Source organism: Malus sylvestris, chromosome 13 (genome assembly GCF_916048215.2).
Source record: "Malus sylvestris chromosome 13, drMalSylv7.2, whole genome shotgun sequence".
Taxonomy (NCBI): domain Eukaryota; kingdom Viridiplantae; phylum Streptophyta; class Magnoliopsida; order Rosales; family Rosaceae; genus Malus; species Malus sylvestris.
Window position 1 is genome coordinate 22091960 of NC_062272.1, and position 16890 is coordinate 22108849.

At 38.2% G+C, this 16890-nt stretch overlaps 2 protein-coding genes across 4 annotated transcripts; both read left to right on the plus strand.

Moving 5' to 3' along the window:
• The first annotated feature begins 51 nt into the window (after positions 1–51).
• Positions 52–5183, plus strand: LOC126595688 (pollen receptor-like kinase 2). The gene is made up of 3 exons (XM_050261997.1): positions 52–999; positions 2707–3330; positions 4366–5183. The coding sequence occupies exons 1-3, from the start codon at positions 297–299 to the stop codon at positions 5004–5006; spliced, it is 1968 nt and encodes a 655-aa protein (XP_050117954.1). The 5' UTR covers positions 52–296; the 3' UTR covers positions 5007–5183.
• Positions 5184–6314: 1131 nt separating this feature from the next.
• Positions 6315–16890, plus strand: LOC126595543 (U-box domain-containing protein 51-like). Of its 3 annotated transcripts, none has more exons than XM_050261821.1 (8): positions 6315–6474; positions 7694–7970; positions 8190–8278; positions 8516–8640; positions 8725–8901; positions 9166–9448; positions 9541–9642; positions 16270–16890. In XM_050261821.1, the coding sequence occupies exons 2-8, from the start codon at positions 7769–7771 to the stop codon at positions 16615–16617; spliced, it is 1326 nt and encodes a 441-aa protein (XP_050117778.1). In that variant the 5' UTR covers positions 6315–6474; positions 7694–7768; the 3' UTR covers positions 16618–16890. The 3 variants fall into 3 exon arrangements, with proteins under 3 accessions (XP_050117778.1, XP_050117777.1, XP_050117779.1); XM_050261820.1 differs by having other exon boundaries at positions 7697–7970; XM_050261822.1 differs by having other exon boundaries at positions 7697–7970; positions 8728–8901.

The window sequence follows — 16890 nt, forward strand, 5'->3', positions numbered from 1 at the left end:
TATTTCCGAATGATCCATCCCTCCTCATTTGACCTTTGTAAACAGCCTTTCCAACTTCTATTCTTAGCCTCTCTCCTTCTCTCTCCCTCTCTCTTTCTCTCTCATCACTCACTCTTCCCTTTCCTCAATGCCATCAAAACTAACCACTATCAACCTTCGAATCCTTCTCCACCCGCACCCTGACTCAATTTTGTAGCGCAGCCCCCTCTAAAAGGGCGCACACGCTGCCCTTGTGCGTGTACGTACAACCCTCTTATGCTACGTACCTACACCACTATTTGGAGCAACGTAACAGGATGATGAAGATGATGATGATGATGATGAAGAAGCAGTGCGAATCATCATCGTTAATGTCGCCTCGTGCTCTTGCTTTCTTCTTCGTTTTGTTATATGTTTGTGTTGCCTCTCCTGCGGGGGCTTCTGAATCCGAAACTCTCCTCAAGCTTAAGGATTCCTTACAAAACACCGACGGATTAACCACTTGGACACCATTGACCAGTCCCTGCACCGCCCAAAAGCCGAACTGGATGGGTATTCATTGTGATCGAAGGGGGAGAGTTTGGGCTTTGCAGCTTGAGAATATGGGGCTCAAGGGTGAAATCAATGTGGGATTGCTCCAGGACCTGCCAGACTTAAGAACCATAGGCTTTATGAATAACAGTTTTGAGGGTCCATTGCCTGATTTGAGGAAAATTATCGGATTAAAAACTGTCTACCTGACGGGTAATAAATTCTCTGGCACGATTCCTTCAGATTGGTTCGCAGGAATGTCATCGTTGAAGAAGCTCCACATGGCGAATAATCAGTTTACGGGAGAGATTCCGAAGTCGTTGGCAGGGTTGGATAAGCTGCTGGAGCTGAGTATTGAAGGGAACAAATTCGAAGGCAAGATACCAGATTTTAGGCAGCCCAGGTTGACAATATTTAACGTCTCCAACAACAAACTGGAGGGTGAGATCCCGAAAAGCCTAAGAAAATTGGATGCAAGCTCCTTTGCAGGTGAGCCTCAACTTCTCTCTCTCTCTCTCATTATCCCGGGAAGAATAATCATGTTTAAGAATCTGAATTTGAGTTGTTATTAATATATTACAATATATAACTTCCAATTAGGATTTTTCTTGTGAGAACTTTGACAAGCATAGTTGAGAAACCATAGAGAACACCGAAAATCGATTAAAGCTTTAGTCTTACATATTCAGTCAGCCATTTATTTTTATAAACAAATCTTTCAAGCAATTCTTTTAAATTCAAGAACTAAATAAAAAGAAGATGGTACTGTTCTTTCTTCTTCAAAGGAGGAAAAAAGCGAGAGTCGAATTTTTGTAATGCGTACGTAGGTTAAGTTATGAATGCGTGGAATAAAGAAGCGTCAGGCATATTCCTCAAGAATCTCCACAGAAAAATTTCCTCCCAGCTTAAATAGGTTCAAACATGTAAGTTAATTTATTAGGTGATAAGTGTCTTGTTTCAAGCAAATCAAAAGCACAGAGTACAGTTAGAGAAATAAAAGTATTGTTCTTAAAAGATTTAGGCAATTAAAAGTTCTGAAAATATGAGTACACCCCTTGAAATTCAATTTTCTTTAATTAAAACCCATCATGATAAATTTCTCTAACAAAAACCCAATGACTAGGCTCCAACTAAGCAATATCCATAATTAAGTTTGACTTGGCAAAATTTGTATTTTTAGATGTCTAAATTACCCCTAATAACACTTACTTTGTGTCTCTCACTTATTATCTACATTTATTTTACATTATTTCATTGAATTAAATGTTCAAATACCTTATGGGGATTTGGAAAAAAATTTAAATGTCATGATTCCTATGTATTTAATAGCAAAATTTTACATGATACCAATGTTCCTTGTATAGTTGTTTTCACATGATGCTAACAGGTAAATTAGTATATCCTACAATATAAAAAAGTTATTTTTATTCAAAATTATCAATATTTTAAATGTAACTTAGGTAAATTAGTTTGCACAACATATATAACAATATAAGTTCCTAGTAAATTATGTATGATCCATGCAAAATAATTTACCTACAAAATAAATAAACATTTTTATTCAAAATTAATTAAATACCAATATTTTGCAAACAAATATATATAAAACAATTTACCTACATGCAAAATAATTTACCTACAAAATAAAAAAAAATGTCGATTGATTGCACAATCTATAGAATAATAAAAAAATGTGGCTAGTATATATGTAATATCACATGAAAAATAATTTACCCACAAAATAAATAAATGTTTTTAGCCAATTGATTCAAATTAATTAATTACATATTATTTTACATAAAAATATAGATAAATTATTTGTATGCATATATATAATTTTAACAAAATGTGTCTAATACATACATGCAAAATAATTTACCTACAATGATTGTCAAACAAATAAAAGAAATTAAACACATGATGGTAAGAGAAGTATAAAGTAGATAATTTCATAATAATAAGGCACTTATTTCTCACAATTATGGTGAATAATTAAATTCATTAACATAATTACAGTGTTGTGGCACAATTGTAAATAGTTTGAAAATAATAGGTATTTATTTGTTTACATGGCAGTCTACTTCAAATTTGAGTTTTATTTGGATGTTTAAAATGAGATGGGTTTTTGTTAAGAAAATAAGTGTTGCATGAGTTTATATCTAAAGAACCCTTAAAAGTTTTCCACCTGACATGCAGGGAATGAAGACCTATGTGGAGGGCCATTAAAAGCATGCAGTACCCCCTCGAAGAAGCCCGCAACCTGGATAATCGTGCTGATTGTGATCGCTGTCATAGTAGCAATCATCGCCATAATTGCTTTACTGGTCTTCCTCCTTGGACGCCGCAAAAAAACATCTGAATCATCGGTAGAGGCTCCACCAGCATCAACAGCAACTGTCCAAAACAGAGCAGTTAAAAAAGAACCTGAGCACCAAGCAAGTGCTCCAGGCTCACCTGAAAACTCGATTAAAGGAGGGAATGGAAAGAAGGGTGAACAGAGCTTAAAGCTTTCATTTGTGAGAGACGACAGGGAGAGGTTTGATATGCAAGACTTGCTGAGAGCCTCGGCGGAGGTGTTAGGCAGCGGTTGCTTTGGGTCATCTTACAAGGCTGCTTTGTTGACCGGACCAGTGATGGTTGTGAAGAGGTATAAGCAGATGAATAATGTAGGAAGAGAGGAGTTCATAGAGCACATGAGAAGGATTGGGAGATTGGGACATCCTAATTTGCTTCCACTTGTTGCTTATTATTATAAGAAGGAAGAGAAGCTCTTGATTTCTGACCATGTTCTAAACGGCAGCTTGGCTGCTCATCTTCATGGTAAGTTCCTTTTCCTTTAAACATATACATGTATACAAAGCCTTTATCCAAAGGGATTTTCATTTTTTGATAAAAATGGGGATTAGTTGTGGGGTCAATTATACATCGAACTTTAACTATCCGGACTGTCTATTTTTTAAGTCTTCAATCATAGATCATTCTTGCAAAAATTCAATTCAATTCGAAACCGTTAACTCATTAGATTGTCATGATGAAATTTCAATGATTCTCAGAACCTAGTGTTTGTCAATTTTGTTGAACTCAATTAGATGCATCAAATATTTTTGACTTGGCTAATATTTTGTAAGGATGATCTATATATAAAGTGCAACTTGAAAAATAGACTGTTTGGATTATTGAAATTCAATGTGGTATGAGCTGCACAACTAATCTCCATTTTTACCAAAAATTGAGATCCCTTTATTTAAAGGGCCTATCTACACACACACACAACTAATCTCCATTTTTACCAAAAATTGAGATCCCTTTATTTAAAGGGCCTATCTACACACACACACATATATATGTGTGTGTGTGTGCGCGCGCATTTGCATTTTACCTAAACATGAATGACAATATATATATATATATATATATATATATATATATATATATATATATGTGTGTGTGTGTGTGTGTGTGTGTATTTGCATTTTACCTAAACATGAATGACAATATTATCTAGTTCTACTAATTGACGAGATCCTACCTTTAAGTGACAAAAACTATTTGTATACCACATCTCTAATAGAAACCTTTAAGTGACAAAAACTATTTGTATACCACATCTCTAATAGAGATAGGCGGGTAATACCTTTATCAGAGATGTGGTTTACAATGTTGTCCATGTAGCATTGCTTGTACATATGAGTATGCAAAATTAATCTTTAATGTCATTATAGACAATTTTACTTCGTGTTTTAGTTGTACGTATATCAAGCCTTTTCTCTTCCCCGGTATCCCCTTTAGATTGAGGAAGAGACTTCAATGAATGGCTAATTAATTAGTTGGTGTTATCTGCACTTTCATGATCAGGAAACCAAACCCTAGACCATCCAAGCCTTGACTGGCCGACCCGTTTGAAGATTGTCAAAGGAGTAGCCCATGGCTTACGCTATCTCTACACTGAGCTTCCCAGCCTAGTAGCACCCCATGGCCACCTCAAATCCTCAAACGTTCTTCTCAACGAGTCCTACGAGCCCCTTATCACCGACTACGGCCTAATCCCTGTGGTAAACCAAGAACATGCTCACACCCTCATGGTGGCCTACAAGTCCCCAGAGTACATGCAAAGCAAGCGCGTGACAAAGAAGACCGACGTGTGGAGCTTCGGAGTGTTGATCTTAGAGATCTTAACGGGGAAGTTGCCCACCAACTTTTTGCAGCAAGGTAAGGGAAGCGAGGAGGATTTGGCAAGTTGGGTGAACTCGGTGCCTCGGGTGGAGTGGTTTAGTCAGGTGTTTGATACAGGAATGGGGGCAGGCAAGAGTAGTGAGGGAGAGATGCTGAAGCTCTTGAAGATTGGATTGGAATGTTGTGAAGGTGAAGTGGAGAAGAGACTAGATCTGAAAGAGGTTGTGGAGAGGATTGAAGAGTTGGAGAGGGACAACCCTGGAGATTCAGATTTTTTCTCTACGTGTGCTAGCGAAGGCGACATGATGAAGATCGTTGGCTGATGAAACGATTCTCTCTTTCTGCATGACATGATCAATGGTTCATTGATTCAGAGATGACAAGAAAACTCTAAATTTGTATCTGTCACATCCTTCCCAATTCCCTCATCAGGATGAGATACAACAATGAACTGTTTTTCTATAAGATTTGGCTTTATAAGCAAGCTAGGTTTAAACAAAGTACTTCAATATTCCATAACATAATTCATTCTGAGTATAACCATTTATTCATCTAATAATCCTTAATTACAACATCATAGCCAAAGAGTTTATAAAAGTTCATTTGATCGCGCCACTTCTAAATGGAATAGGATTTGCACATGTTTCAAATTAATTGCAGGTTCAAAGCAATGTATATATATACTCTCCACCTACGCAGGGCGCGGCTTTGAAGTAAGACCCTAGAGTTCTCTCTCCCTCGACTCTTTGTACTAGGCGAGCCTTTGAAGTGAGATCCTAGAGTTCTCTGTCCCTCGATCCTTCGTACATTGATGTATATATAAAAAAATCCGCTAAATACATGAAAAAGTCTTACTATATCACATATCATTAAAAATTAATATTAAAAGAAGAAAGGTATACAAATTTAACATCACTTAAATGTTACACGACGATATTATCTACACTAAAGGGGAGGGGGATGAGAATACCACTAGACCGTAGTATTAAGTGTAAAAATGTGTTAATTAAGTTTGCATAATCTAATTTTTCAACCCTTTTTTTTTTCAATTGCCTATGATTACATTTTTTTTTATATATTTTTATTGAATTTAAATTTTAAATACACACACACATTTTCTTTAAAAAAAATTAAGGATCCTTCCGAAGTGGGGACCGCAAACAAATGCCTACTTCAGCTATCCTCTGGACCGACCTTGCACCTACGTACTCAATATATATCACTTGGCAATATTTGTCTTTTCAAAATCATCGGAGGAGGAAAAAAATTATTAAAGAACCAGTCAGACAAAAAAAGATCACTAACATCCCTCTTCCCACCTGCACCAAATAGAAAAAATTAAAAAAAAGGATGAATTTCCCAATAGTTTAGTAACTATAAATAAATGAATTCTGTCAATATTAACTCAAAAACTTAAGAGGTTTTTTTTTTCTTTCTCTTACTAATTATAGAGAAAAATTTACTTCCAAAAAAGTCCTATGATCGATCCTAAGAAATAGGAGAAACTCGGACTGTGCAGCATGGCCACAACCTACAAGTGTCACCAAGGGCTAGCTAAAACAATTAAGTGCATGTACGTCCTTCCATATATATGTGTGTCTCTTTTCTCATGTGATGTGCCGCGAGATTCGTGAGAAGATACACAAATACATGAGTATGCACCCAATTGCATCTCTCTCGCCACTACCTGACATAAAAATGAATTTCCTTTTTAACAGTGATTGAACAATTACAATTGTCGTATTCTAACTGCAGATGTTCATATTGTAACGATACGCCCGACAACCAAGGGTAAGAACCAAGTCTAGGGCCTAGGCTTCATCGATCATTTATCTTTTGTTACCTGTAGTATATTTATCTCTTGTATATATGTTAAGCGAAATCCTCTCAGAGATCAATACAAGACCAAAAACTGAAACTTCTTAACAGCCTTTTTTTTTCTTATATATGTTGGAGTATGCGGCCAAGTGGCCAACTTTTGGCCATAAACAATTCCAAAAGAAAAAAAAACAACTTAATGATTGTGTCTTCCTTGTTTTGGGGAGGAAAAAAGGGAATTGTTTTTTTTGTCTTGACCCATGGGAAAAGCCACGGATGGCTTTGGGGTTTTAATTAAAAAGGATAGCAATTATCCTCATTGGTTTTTAAGAAGGAGTGAGTGAGAGCTGAAAAACAGAGGGCAGAGAAGAAGAAGAAATCTGGAGCAGCAACCCCATTTCGAAGAGAAGAAGGTACTCTTCTCTTTGGTTATCATCCATCAAAGTAATTGTAATAGCTTTGAGCTTTGTATAGAGAAGAAATTAATCACTATATTTTCTTCTCTATTTGTTTCTTTGGTGTGTGAGAGCTATTGGGTGTATTGGGTTATTTGGGTTGTGAGATTGCCAACACTTTGTAAACTCTCATTTGATTGATAGTGGATTATTGGGTGAGCTCCTACTGCTCCGAGGACGTACTCCAGTTACACTGATTGTTGAGGAACCTCGTTAAAATCTTGGTGTCTTTTATATTTTGTTCTTGCATTTTCATTTGATAAATTTCCTGTAGATTAGCTTGAGTTGATTCCATAAAAGGTTTTGTTGCTATCCTAGCACAACAATATATCGTTCTTCAACTTCTTCATTGTAATAGAGTCATCTCTAATTTAATGGTACGTACATGCGGAATTTCAAAACTTTGTTGGGAGACTTGGTTAATATTAGAAATTCTAACCGATGTGCGCGTTTTGGCATGCATCAGCATCAATCGTCTCTATATCTAATCCAGCGACAACTTTCTAAAATGATGCTGTAGATATGGGGCTTAATTAGCTCTGATAACCGAGTTAATGTTTGTTTTAATTAACTTTAAGTGGTTTTGAATATTTAAGTTCTATGGCCCTTAAGCATTTGGGAAGTTTAAGAGTACAGAAGGAAGGAGACATAAAGCTTTGCATTACTTCGTTATCTTTAAATTTTTTTTATTTTTTTCTCGAAATTTACTTATGTTCCCATATTCATGTTTGAGCAAGAAGTTGCCATATTCATGTCTGAGCAGGAGGTTGTTCAATCTGAGAGTTGAGAAAGAAGAAGGGCGAAAGAGAATAATGTGGTATAACAATGTTGATAATGGAAATAATAATCAAGGCGCGGGGATAATAGCAGTGGCAATCGACGACGGCGTCTCCAGCCAAAATGCTTTGAAATGGGCAATCGATCATCTCGTCTCTCGATCTACCAGCCAAGCTCCTATCAAGCTTGTCCATGTTATTCACCCATCCAATTCCAATAATACACTTCATGCAACAGGTACCTCCTCTCTGTATCTTTCATATATACATGCCATATATTGCCCGATAATTAGTTTTGTTCATCAATCAATATTGTGTTAATTATCATATTTCTAATAGAGGCAGGACTCATCTATGTAAACACACAGAAGTTTTCTGCGTGTTGATATGACACAAGTAGCGGTACTCTTGCGTGAATAATTAACACATTTTGTTTGATTTTTGATGGCGATTATAGCGAACAACCCATCAAATGAAGGGCAAGCTCACGATGCTCCAAATACAGATTTCTTACTTCCATTTCGTTGCTACTGTACGCGCAAACGAGTACGGTTCATTCAACTCTTAACTTTTTCTTTTTAAGAAACCTTTGCGGTTATAAATGATTACACCTAGTTTGGGGACATAAACCTTACCCCTTATTCATTTTTTAATCTGATGATCAACATATATACCTATATATATACACTTTACAATTAAGAAGCTAGTTGCTGATGACTAAATATTTTTAGTTATGACAAATTGTAAGTAGATGTAATTGATTTGTGGAATTAATATTATCAGGTACAATGCGAGGCTGTTCTACTGGAGGATCAAGATGTAGCTGAGGCATTAGCTGAGTACATTTTCCGCCATGGCATTGAGAGTATTGTTGTTGGTGCTACATCCAGGACTGGTGGGTTAACTAGGTATGCAACACATGTAAGATTGTGCGTGTATGTGCGTTTTTTATTTGTCCAAACTCATACGATTTTCAAAACATGTTGTTCAAGTAGGCGTCTATTCAAGGCATCTGAATCTATTCCAGGCAGAGTCCTGAAGTTGGCACCGCGTTTCTGCTCAGTATACACCATCAAACAAGGAAGGGTGAGCGAAATGAGTGAAGCATCTCGTCCACTTCCAAATATTCATGTTGAGGAGAGGGCAGCGGATCACCAGTCCGATCACATGTAAGCATTTATATATTCAATAAATTGGATCATTTAGCCAAACTTTCAATTTCTACCAAACATTACATTGAGAAACAAACAACCTAATCTGTTGTCCAGATTCAGTCTAATAACATACAATTATTTGAAATGTGGACGTCTGCATTGTGGATTTTGAGTGAACGCTTGAATGTTGGAGCTGATGTCTGCACTTGAACTGGCATATGAATATGTTACTTATTTGACTCATTTGTTAATTAACTGATTTGGTTGATGCTTGTCTAGAGGTAGAGGTCCGATCTACAGAGCATATGATGAGGTCTCAGTGGCTGAGAATGATGTTTCGTTTCAAAGCTCAGAAAGACCAAGTACTGACAGCATTTTATCCTTCTATCAAAGTTTTGGTCCAGCTGGACTGACCCGATTTCCTTTAGAATCATCATCAAACATGGAGAGTATTGCAAAACTGGACGAAGATTTTGACAGTTTTGATTTTTACACTCCGCATGAACCGTCATCAACCGTACAACGTTGTGGAGGAACACCACTCTTGTCGCAGAAAGTATTGGTAAGTTGTTTGAAAAGGATACGAGTAAAACTTAATTACCAACTAAACATGAAAGAAAGTTCATTTTGATTCGAAATCTTTGGTACTTGCAGGATGACATGGAAGAGGAGATGAAAAGGCTTAGAGTGGAGCTGAAGCAAACAATGGACATGTACCACGCAGCCTGCAAAGAAGCAGTGGCAGAAAAACAGAAGGTTAGCTTAATTTGAACCCTCATAAATCTTCCTAGCTACTTAAAGCTAGCATTTTTGGCTAATAGCATTTTCTCTTACTATTGGAAGTTATTATTGGAAGTAGGGTTAAATGTTGGAAGACTAATGCAAGCTTTTGTCTAGTCTTAGTGCTAGTATAATTAAAGTGATAATGTTCCCTCATAATTGTAAAGTTAAGTTAGTGGCTTAAGTTAGGTAGGGTGGAGGCCATCACCATGTGTGCTTTGGCTGTCACCATGAGTGCTTTGGAGTGCTTTGGCTGTCACCATGAGTGCTTGGGCTGTCATTGTCCTCCACCTCTCGTTTTCCCTTCTACTTTCCCGTCTCTTCCTCTATATGTATTTTTGATCTTGTAACAGTTAATGATATGAAATAGACATCAAAACATCAATATGGTATCAGAGCAGGAAAAATAACCTGCTTCTGCACTCCCACCATCTGATCGTACTCCATCTCCGATATGGCGGAAGAAAATTCTTCTTCGTCTGAGGCGGAAAATTCCCAGATACTTTCCTCCTCAACTTTGTCTGAGGTGGATGTCAACCCAAATCAAAGATTAAGCTCGGTCTTGTTAAATGAGTTTAATTACTTACCTTGGTCGAGAGCAGTGAGTCTTGCCCTAGGTGGAAGGTCCAAGCTAGGGTTCATAAATGGAAGCATCGAAGTTCCTAATGCTTCCTCACCAACATATGAAACCTGGCTTTGCAAGGATCAACTAGTTATGTCATGGCTCCTAAATTCCATGGAACGTAAACTAGCTGAAATATTCAGTTATTCTGAATCATCATTCAAGCTATGGGAGACAGTCAAGGAGATGTATCGCAGCCAGAACAATGCTGCACGTGTGTTTCAATTGAAGAAGGACATTTCCAACCTACAACAAAAAGGAAAGCCCTTTGTTCAACTTCTAGGCAGCATGAAGAGCAGGTGGAATGAGTTGGAAATGTATCGGCCTCATACAACTGAAGCGTCGGTACTACTGAAAAGGGCAGAAGAAGACAAGATATTCCAACTCTTGTCAAGCCTCGATTCAGGATACGAAGACCTACGAAGTCACATACTCATGAACCCCGAACTACCTTCCTTCACCAGTGTATGTGCAACAATCCAACGTGAAGAAGTACGAAGGAAAGTTATGAACATTGGCACAAAGACCAGTGTAACTGAAGCAAGGGCTTACCTAACCAACGAAAGAAAATACAAAGTGAAGAATCCACACTTGAAGTGCCAACACTGCAACTATACTGGTCATGTTAAGGAGATATGCTGGATTTTACATCCAGAACTAAAGCCGGAGTTCATGAAGGATAACAAGGGCTCACAAAGACTGAACCATGCAACACACAGAGCCAACAATACATCTGCCTCAACCTCACATGGGTCTGATGCACTCAAGAGCTTCACAACAAATCCGGCTGCACTCATAAATGAGTTTGCAGCATATCTTCAAAGCAAGAAAGAAGGGAATAAGAGTGATCAGATGGTCCGTTTTGAAGATGGAAACTCAACAGCATTGCTAGGCAAGTTCGCTGGTTTTCTGACAGACACACAACACATACCCCGAGATGACATGCTAGGTATCATGACTGCTTTCAAAACTGCTCTTAAAGTAAATATGATGCATGATTTTTGGATTGTTGATTCGGGTGCCACAGATCATATGACCAATCATGTTTCTAAGTTTCACACGTTTGAAAAATTTTCACAACCTTCTCAAGTCTCAACTGCCAATGGTGAGAGTTCCAAGGTTTTAGGAAAGGGAAATATCAACTTAATGTCGGACAAAATTGAGTCAGTAGCCTTATATGTACCTTCTTTTCCATTTCAACTTCTATCTGTGGGAAAAATCACCAATACCTTGAATTGTTTAGCCACCTTCTCTCCTCACAATGTCATTTTTCAGGATTGTCTCACCAAGAAGACGATTGGTGAAGGGTTTTACCTAGATGGTCTCTATTACATATCAAAGAGTTGTCCTAGAGGATTTCAAGCCAAGTCCAATCCATCCCAGGATAGTCAATTGTGACATCAACGTTTAGCTCATCCTTCCCAACCTGTTTTGTCATCGTTGTTTCCAAACTTAGGGAATGATTTAATTTCGTGTGAAACATGTCATTTGTCTAAGTCCACTAGATTGCCTTTTAACTCATCCTTATCTAGGACTAGTAAAGTTTTCGAACTAGTTCACTCAGATGTATGGGGACCAACGTTTGAATCGTTTGATGGTTATAAGTATTATGTAATCTTTGTTGATGATTTCACTAGAGCCACATGGTTGTACCTTTTAAAGTCTAAGAGTGAAGTGATGGAAGTTTTTAAAGATTTTCACAACCTTGTTAAGAACCATTTTTCCTCTCAAATTCAAACCTTAAGATCTGACAATGGCACCGAATATATGTCCCATGTCATGTCACAATATTTGAGCAAGCATGGTATCATGCATCAAACAAGTTGTGTTGGTACACCTCAACAAAATGGTGTAGCCGAAAGGAAAAATCGTGACATACTGGAAAAAACGAGAGCATTAATGTTACAAATGAATGTACCAAAGAGATTTTGGTCACAAGGAGTCATGGCGGCTGTGTACATCATCAATAGACTTCCTAGCCGAGTCTTGGAGTTTAAATCTCCACTTGAAGTCATGAAAGGAAGAAAAATCAAACTTTCACATCTTAGAGTCTTTGGTTGTGTATGTTTTGTTCATGTTCAGCCACAACATCGAGATAAATTGGACCCTAGAGCTCTCAAATGTATTTTTCTTGGTTATTCATCAACACAAAAAGGATACAAGTGCTATGATCCTCAAATGAGAAAAATAATTGTATCCAAAGATGTACGATTCCATGAAGCTAACCCTTTTTTCAGCAAATCACATGAAGCCACAAGTCAGGGGGGGTGTTTCTTAGACCTACTTCCTCTACCAAGAATCAACACTCCAGATGTTTCAAACGACAGAGGTTCTAACCATGACAACACTGATGAATCTCCTACACCTATCACTGAAGTCAACAATGAAGGCACTCACCCTGATGGTTCTGTACATGATGATGACAGCGGCAACATGGAAAATCTTCAAAGTGTGGCTGATAATTTAAACGAGGATGAGACAACTCTCCCAGTACCTCGACGCAATCCTCAACATGATAGACAACCTCCCACGAGGTTTCAAGATTTTGTCACATATAAACCGAGACATCCAATCTCCAATTGCATGTCGTATCAAAAGGTAACTCCATCTCATGCTGCCTTTCTTAACACCATTTCAAGTCACAATGAGCCTCAAAACTTTCATGAGGCTAATAACCAAGTTGTGTGGAAAGAAGCAATGCGAGATGAACTCAAAGCACTAGACCAACACAACACCTGGAGCATCACCAAACTTCCAAAAGGAAAAATGGCAGTAGGCTGCAAATGGATCTATAAGATCAAGTTTAATTCTGATGGTTCGATTGAGAGGCATAAAGCCAGGCTGGTGGCTCGAGGATTCACTCAAACATTTGAGGTGGATTACAAAGAAACATTTGCTCCTGTTGCAAAAATGAACTCAGTTAGGGTCCTATTGTCTGTTGCTGTCAATAAGGGTTGGTCCATGTACCAAATGGACGTGAAGAACGCCTTTCTACATGGTGATCTTGAAGAAGAGGTCTATATGAGATTGCCACCAGGACACCCTCAAAGCCAGGAGCCTGATTTGGTGTGTAAGTTGCATAAGTCGATTTATGGATTGAAGCAATCGCCTCGTGCTTGGCATTCAAAACTAAGTTCCATCCTTCTTAGTGTTGGTTTCAAAAGGAGTAATGCAGATTCATCATTATTTGTTCGCACGGGAGATGTGAGCAAATTAGTTGTGTTGATATACGTGGATGACTTAATAATTCCAGGTGATAATGCTGCAGAAATCTCCACACTCAAACAGTCACTTCAACAAAGATTTGCGATTAAAGATCTTTGGGTGTTGAAGTATTTTCTTGGAATCGAAATGGCATCTTCTCACAAGGGACTATTTCTTAATCAACGAAAATACGTCATGGACCTACTCAAGGACGCTAATATGAGTGATGCTAAGCCTGCACTTACCCCTCTCGATAACAAGCTCAAACTTGACTTGGGAGGCACGCCACTCTCGGATATCAGCTTCTATCAGAGGCTTGTTGGCAAGCTGATCTACCTAACGATCACCAGACCAGACATCTCATATTCAGTAAGTATCGCCAGTCAGTTCATGCACTCCCCCACCATCGAGCATATGAACCTTGTCAAAAGGATCTTACGTTACTTGAAAGGGTCCGTTGGTCGTGGCATCCTCATGGCGAAGAATGACAACACTTAAATCATGGGGTACTGCGATGCAGATTGGGCAGGAAACGCCATCGATCGCAAGTCCACCACTGGTTACTGCACCTTTGTTGGTGGAAACTTGGTCACGTGGAAGAGCAAAAAACAAACTGTCATCGCAAAATCAAGTGCCGAAGCTGAATATCGTGCAATGGCCTCAACCGCGTGTGAGCTGATATGGCTGAAAGAACTTTTATGTGACTTAGGTGTGTTCACGACTCAACCAATGACCTTATTTTGTGACAATCAGGCTGCCATGCACATAGCATCAAACCCCGTCTTTCACAAGAAGACGAAGCATATTGAAGTCGACTGCCACTATGTCCGTGAACAAGTACAGTTGCAGGTGATTCAGACGCATTATGTAAAAAGCTCCGATCAGCTGGCTGATATATTGACCAAACCTCTGGCTTCTCATCAGTTTCAAAGGCTCTTCTCCAAGCTTGGATCCATCAACCTTCTGGATCCAGCTTGAGGGGGAGTATTGGAAGTTATTATTGGAAATAGGGTTAAATGTTGGAAGAATAATGCAAGATTTTGTCTAGTCTTAGTGCTAGTATAATTAAAGTGATAATGTTCCCTCATAATTGTAAAGTTAAGTTAGTGGCTTAAGTTAGGTAGGGTGGAGGCCATCACCATGTGTGCTTTGGCTGTCACCATGAGTGCTTTGGAGTGCTTTGGCTGTCACCATGAGTGCTTGGGCTGTCATTGTCCTCCACCTCTCGTTTTCCCTTCTACTTTCCCGTCTCTTCCTCTATATGTATTTTTGATCTTGTAACAGTTAATGATATGAAATAGACATCAAAACATCAATACTTACCATCTAAAGTTTTTTGGTTTCATGCATGTATTTCACTAATCTGTTTGCTCTTCCATCTCTCTCATAAAGGTAGGACCACTTGCATATATATGCCGGAGCTTCAGATTTGGTTAGCAATGTGATCATAGTAACTTGTTTAAACATTCTTGCTAGACTGAGGCCCCGTTTGGTATTGCTTTTTTTTTTTCACTAAAAATTGCTTCACTTTAAAGTTAAGCAGTAAAAAAGTGTTTGATAAAAGTAAAATACCCTGCTTATTTTAAAAGCAACAGGCTCTAGACAACAACTTCTAAAAATAGCATGTAGGTTACTTTTAAAAGTTGCTTTAACAAAAAGCAGAGTTGGGTCTTTAATAAATATTTTCAATTGTTGTATACCTTCATTAATTTTTTTTAAGTAACATTATTTAGCTTTCCACACACATTCTATCTTTTAGAGAAAAAAGTAAACACTACGTTCTACCACTATAAATACTAACCTTACACCATCACCGCTATTATAACCACCATTTTTGCCACCACCACAGCCAAAACCACAACCTCCACCATTGTCACCATTACCTGCACCGTTGTCACCACTGCCATTACCTCCACCACCACCAGCACTGCCACCATTGTTACCACCATCGGTCCCGCCATTGCCCCCACCACCATCATTACATCAACCGCCACCACAACCATAACTGCCACTACGTACCACCATCATTGCCGCCACCACCACCGCTACTACCACCATCATTGCCGCCATCGCCACCACCACAACCACAACCACAACTACCACCACTACCACTTCTACTACCACCATCATTGCCGCCATCGCCACCGCCACTACCACTATAACCACAACCACAACTACCACCACTACCACCGCAACCACAAATGTCACTATTGGTGCTACCACCGCCCTACCACCATTGTTACCTCTCCACCCCAACCAACACATCCCCCTATTAGCATCACCACCACACCTCCCCACAACCACCACCACCACCATTACCACCACTACTGTCGTTAACCCCACTCCTACTACTATGTCCATTTGTTATTGTATACAATTATATCACTTTTATTAAATTTTAACAAACACTTTTCAGCTGCTTTTTATACTCACAACACTTTAAAAATTCAGTTAACCAAACTCTCATCAGCTTTATTTTACATCTGATTATTCTTAAAACATATCAGAAGCAGTTTTTTTTTTTTTTTTTTTAAAACACAACAATCCCAAACTGGCCCTGGTACCGTAAAATATTTAGACTACACATTCCTATAATGTATAGGTAACACTCAACCTGATCAATAATTTCATATTCACAGTCAAACAATACGACGAGAGAGAACTTAGAGTATATTATATCGTAATGCGGTATACCTTCATCTATTTTATTATTTGAATTTAGTGTCTCAATAACTATCCTGAGTGTAATCTTCTCATCTTTCTCATATCCAATACAGACAATTGAGCTACAAGAGTGGAAATTGACAGAAGGGAAAAAACTAGAAGAGGCACGACATGCCTTAGAAGCAACTAGGGCAGCTATGGAGAAGGAAAAAGCACATTCTAAAGCAGCAATTTTGGCAGCTGATCATCGTCACGAAGCAGCTCATAGGTTTGCTGAGAAAGAAGTGCAAACAACAATCAGTGCAGATCAAATATTCAAAGCTTTAAGGGAGGCTGACAATGAAGAGAAGAAACGAGTTTTGGATGCTTTAGGCCAGTCCCAATTAGTTTTCAAATACCAAAGCTTAGTTCATATCTTAGTTGTTTTATTGTTATTTTCTTTTTACTGTTCACTGTTTTAGTGAATTCGTTTCCACAGATTTAAGTGGCCTTTCTATGGCATTTCAACTGATTTGTTTTTCTCAATATATTCATGTTCAAGGAAACGAGATAGGTACTAGTTGTATAGCATCTTAGAATTAAGTTGGGATTCTAGTAGAGATTGGGTCAAATGACAACCAATAACAAAGTAATTAAAGCACACGAAAGATCATATAAACATTCATTACGTTCTTTTTTTAGAATCCAGCCCAACCGCTGAAGCTCAGAGGTGAGATCCGGACCTCCCTTTTGCC

Bases quoted from the DNA above. Each gene is read 5' to 3' on its own strand.
- LOC126595543 (XM_050261821.1), top strand. From the start codon at position 7,769: ATGTGGTATAACAATGTTGATAATGGAAATAATAATCAAGGCGCGGGG. The intron at 8,902-9,165 runs GTAAGCATTTAT...ATGCTTGTCTAG, and splicing joins GATCACCAGTCCGATCACAT to AGGTAGAGGTCCGATCTACA. The intron at 9,643-16,269 runs GTTAGCTTAATT...TATCCAATACAG, and splicing joins CAGTGGCAGAAAAACAGAAG to ACAATTGAGCTACAAGAGTG.
- LOC126595688 (XM_050261997.1), top strand. From the start codon at position 297: ATGATGAAGATGATGATGATGATGATGAAGAAGCAGTGCGAATCATCA. The intron at 1,000-2,706 runs GTGAGCCTCAAC...CCTGACATGCAG, and splicing joins GGATGCAAGCTCCTTTGCAG to GGAATGAAGACCTATGTGGA. The intron at 3,331-4,365 runs GTAAGTTCCTTT...TTTCATGATCAG, and splicing joins CTTGGCTGCTCATCTTCATG to GAAACCAAACCCTAGACCAT.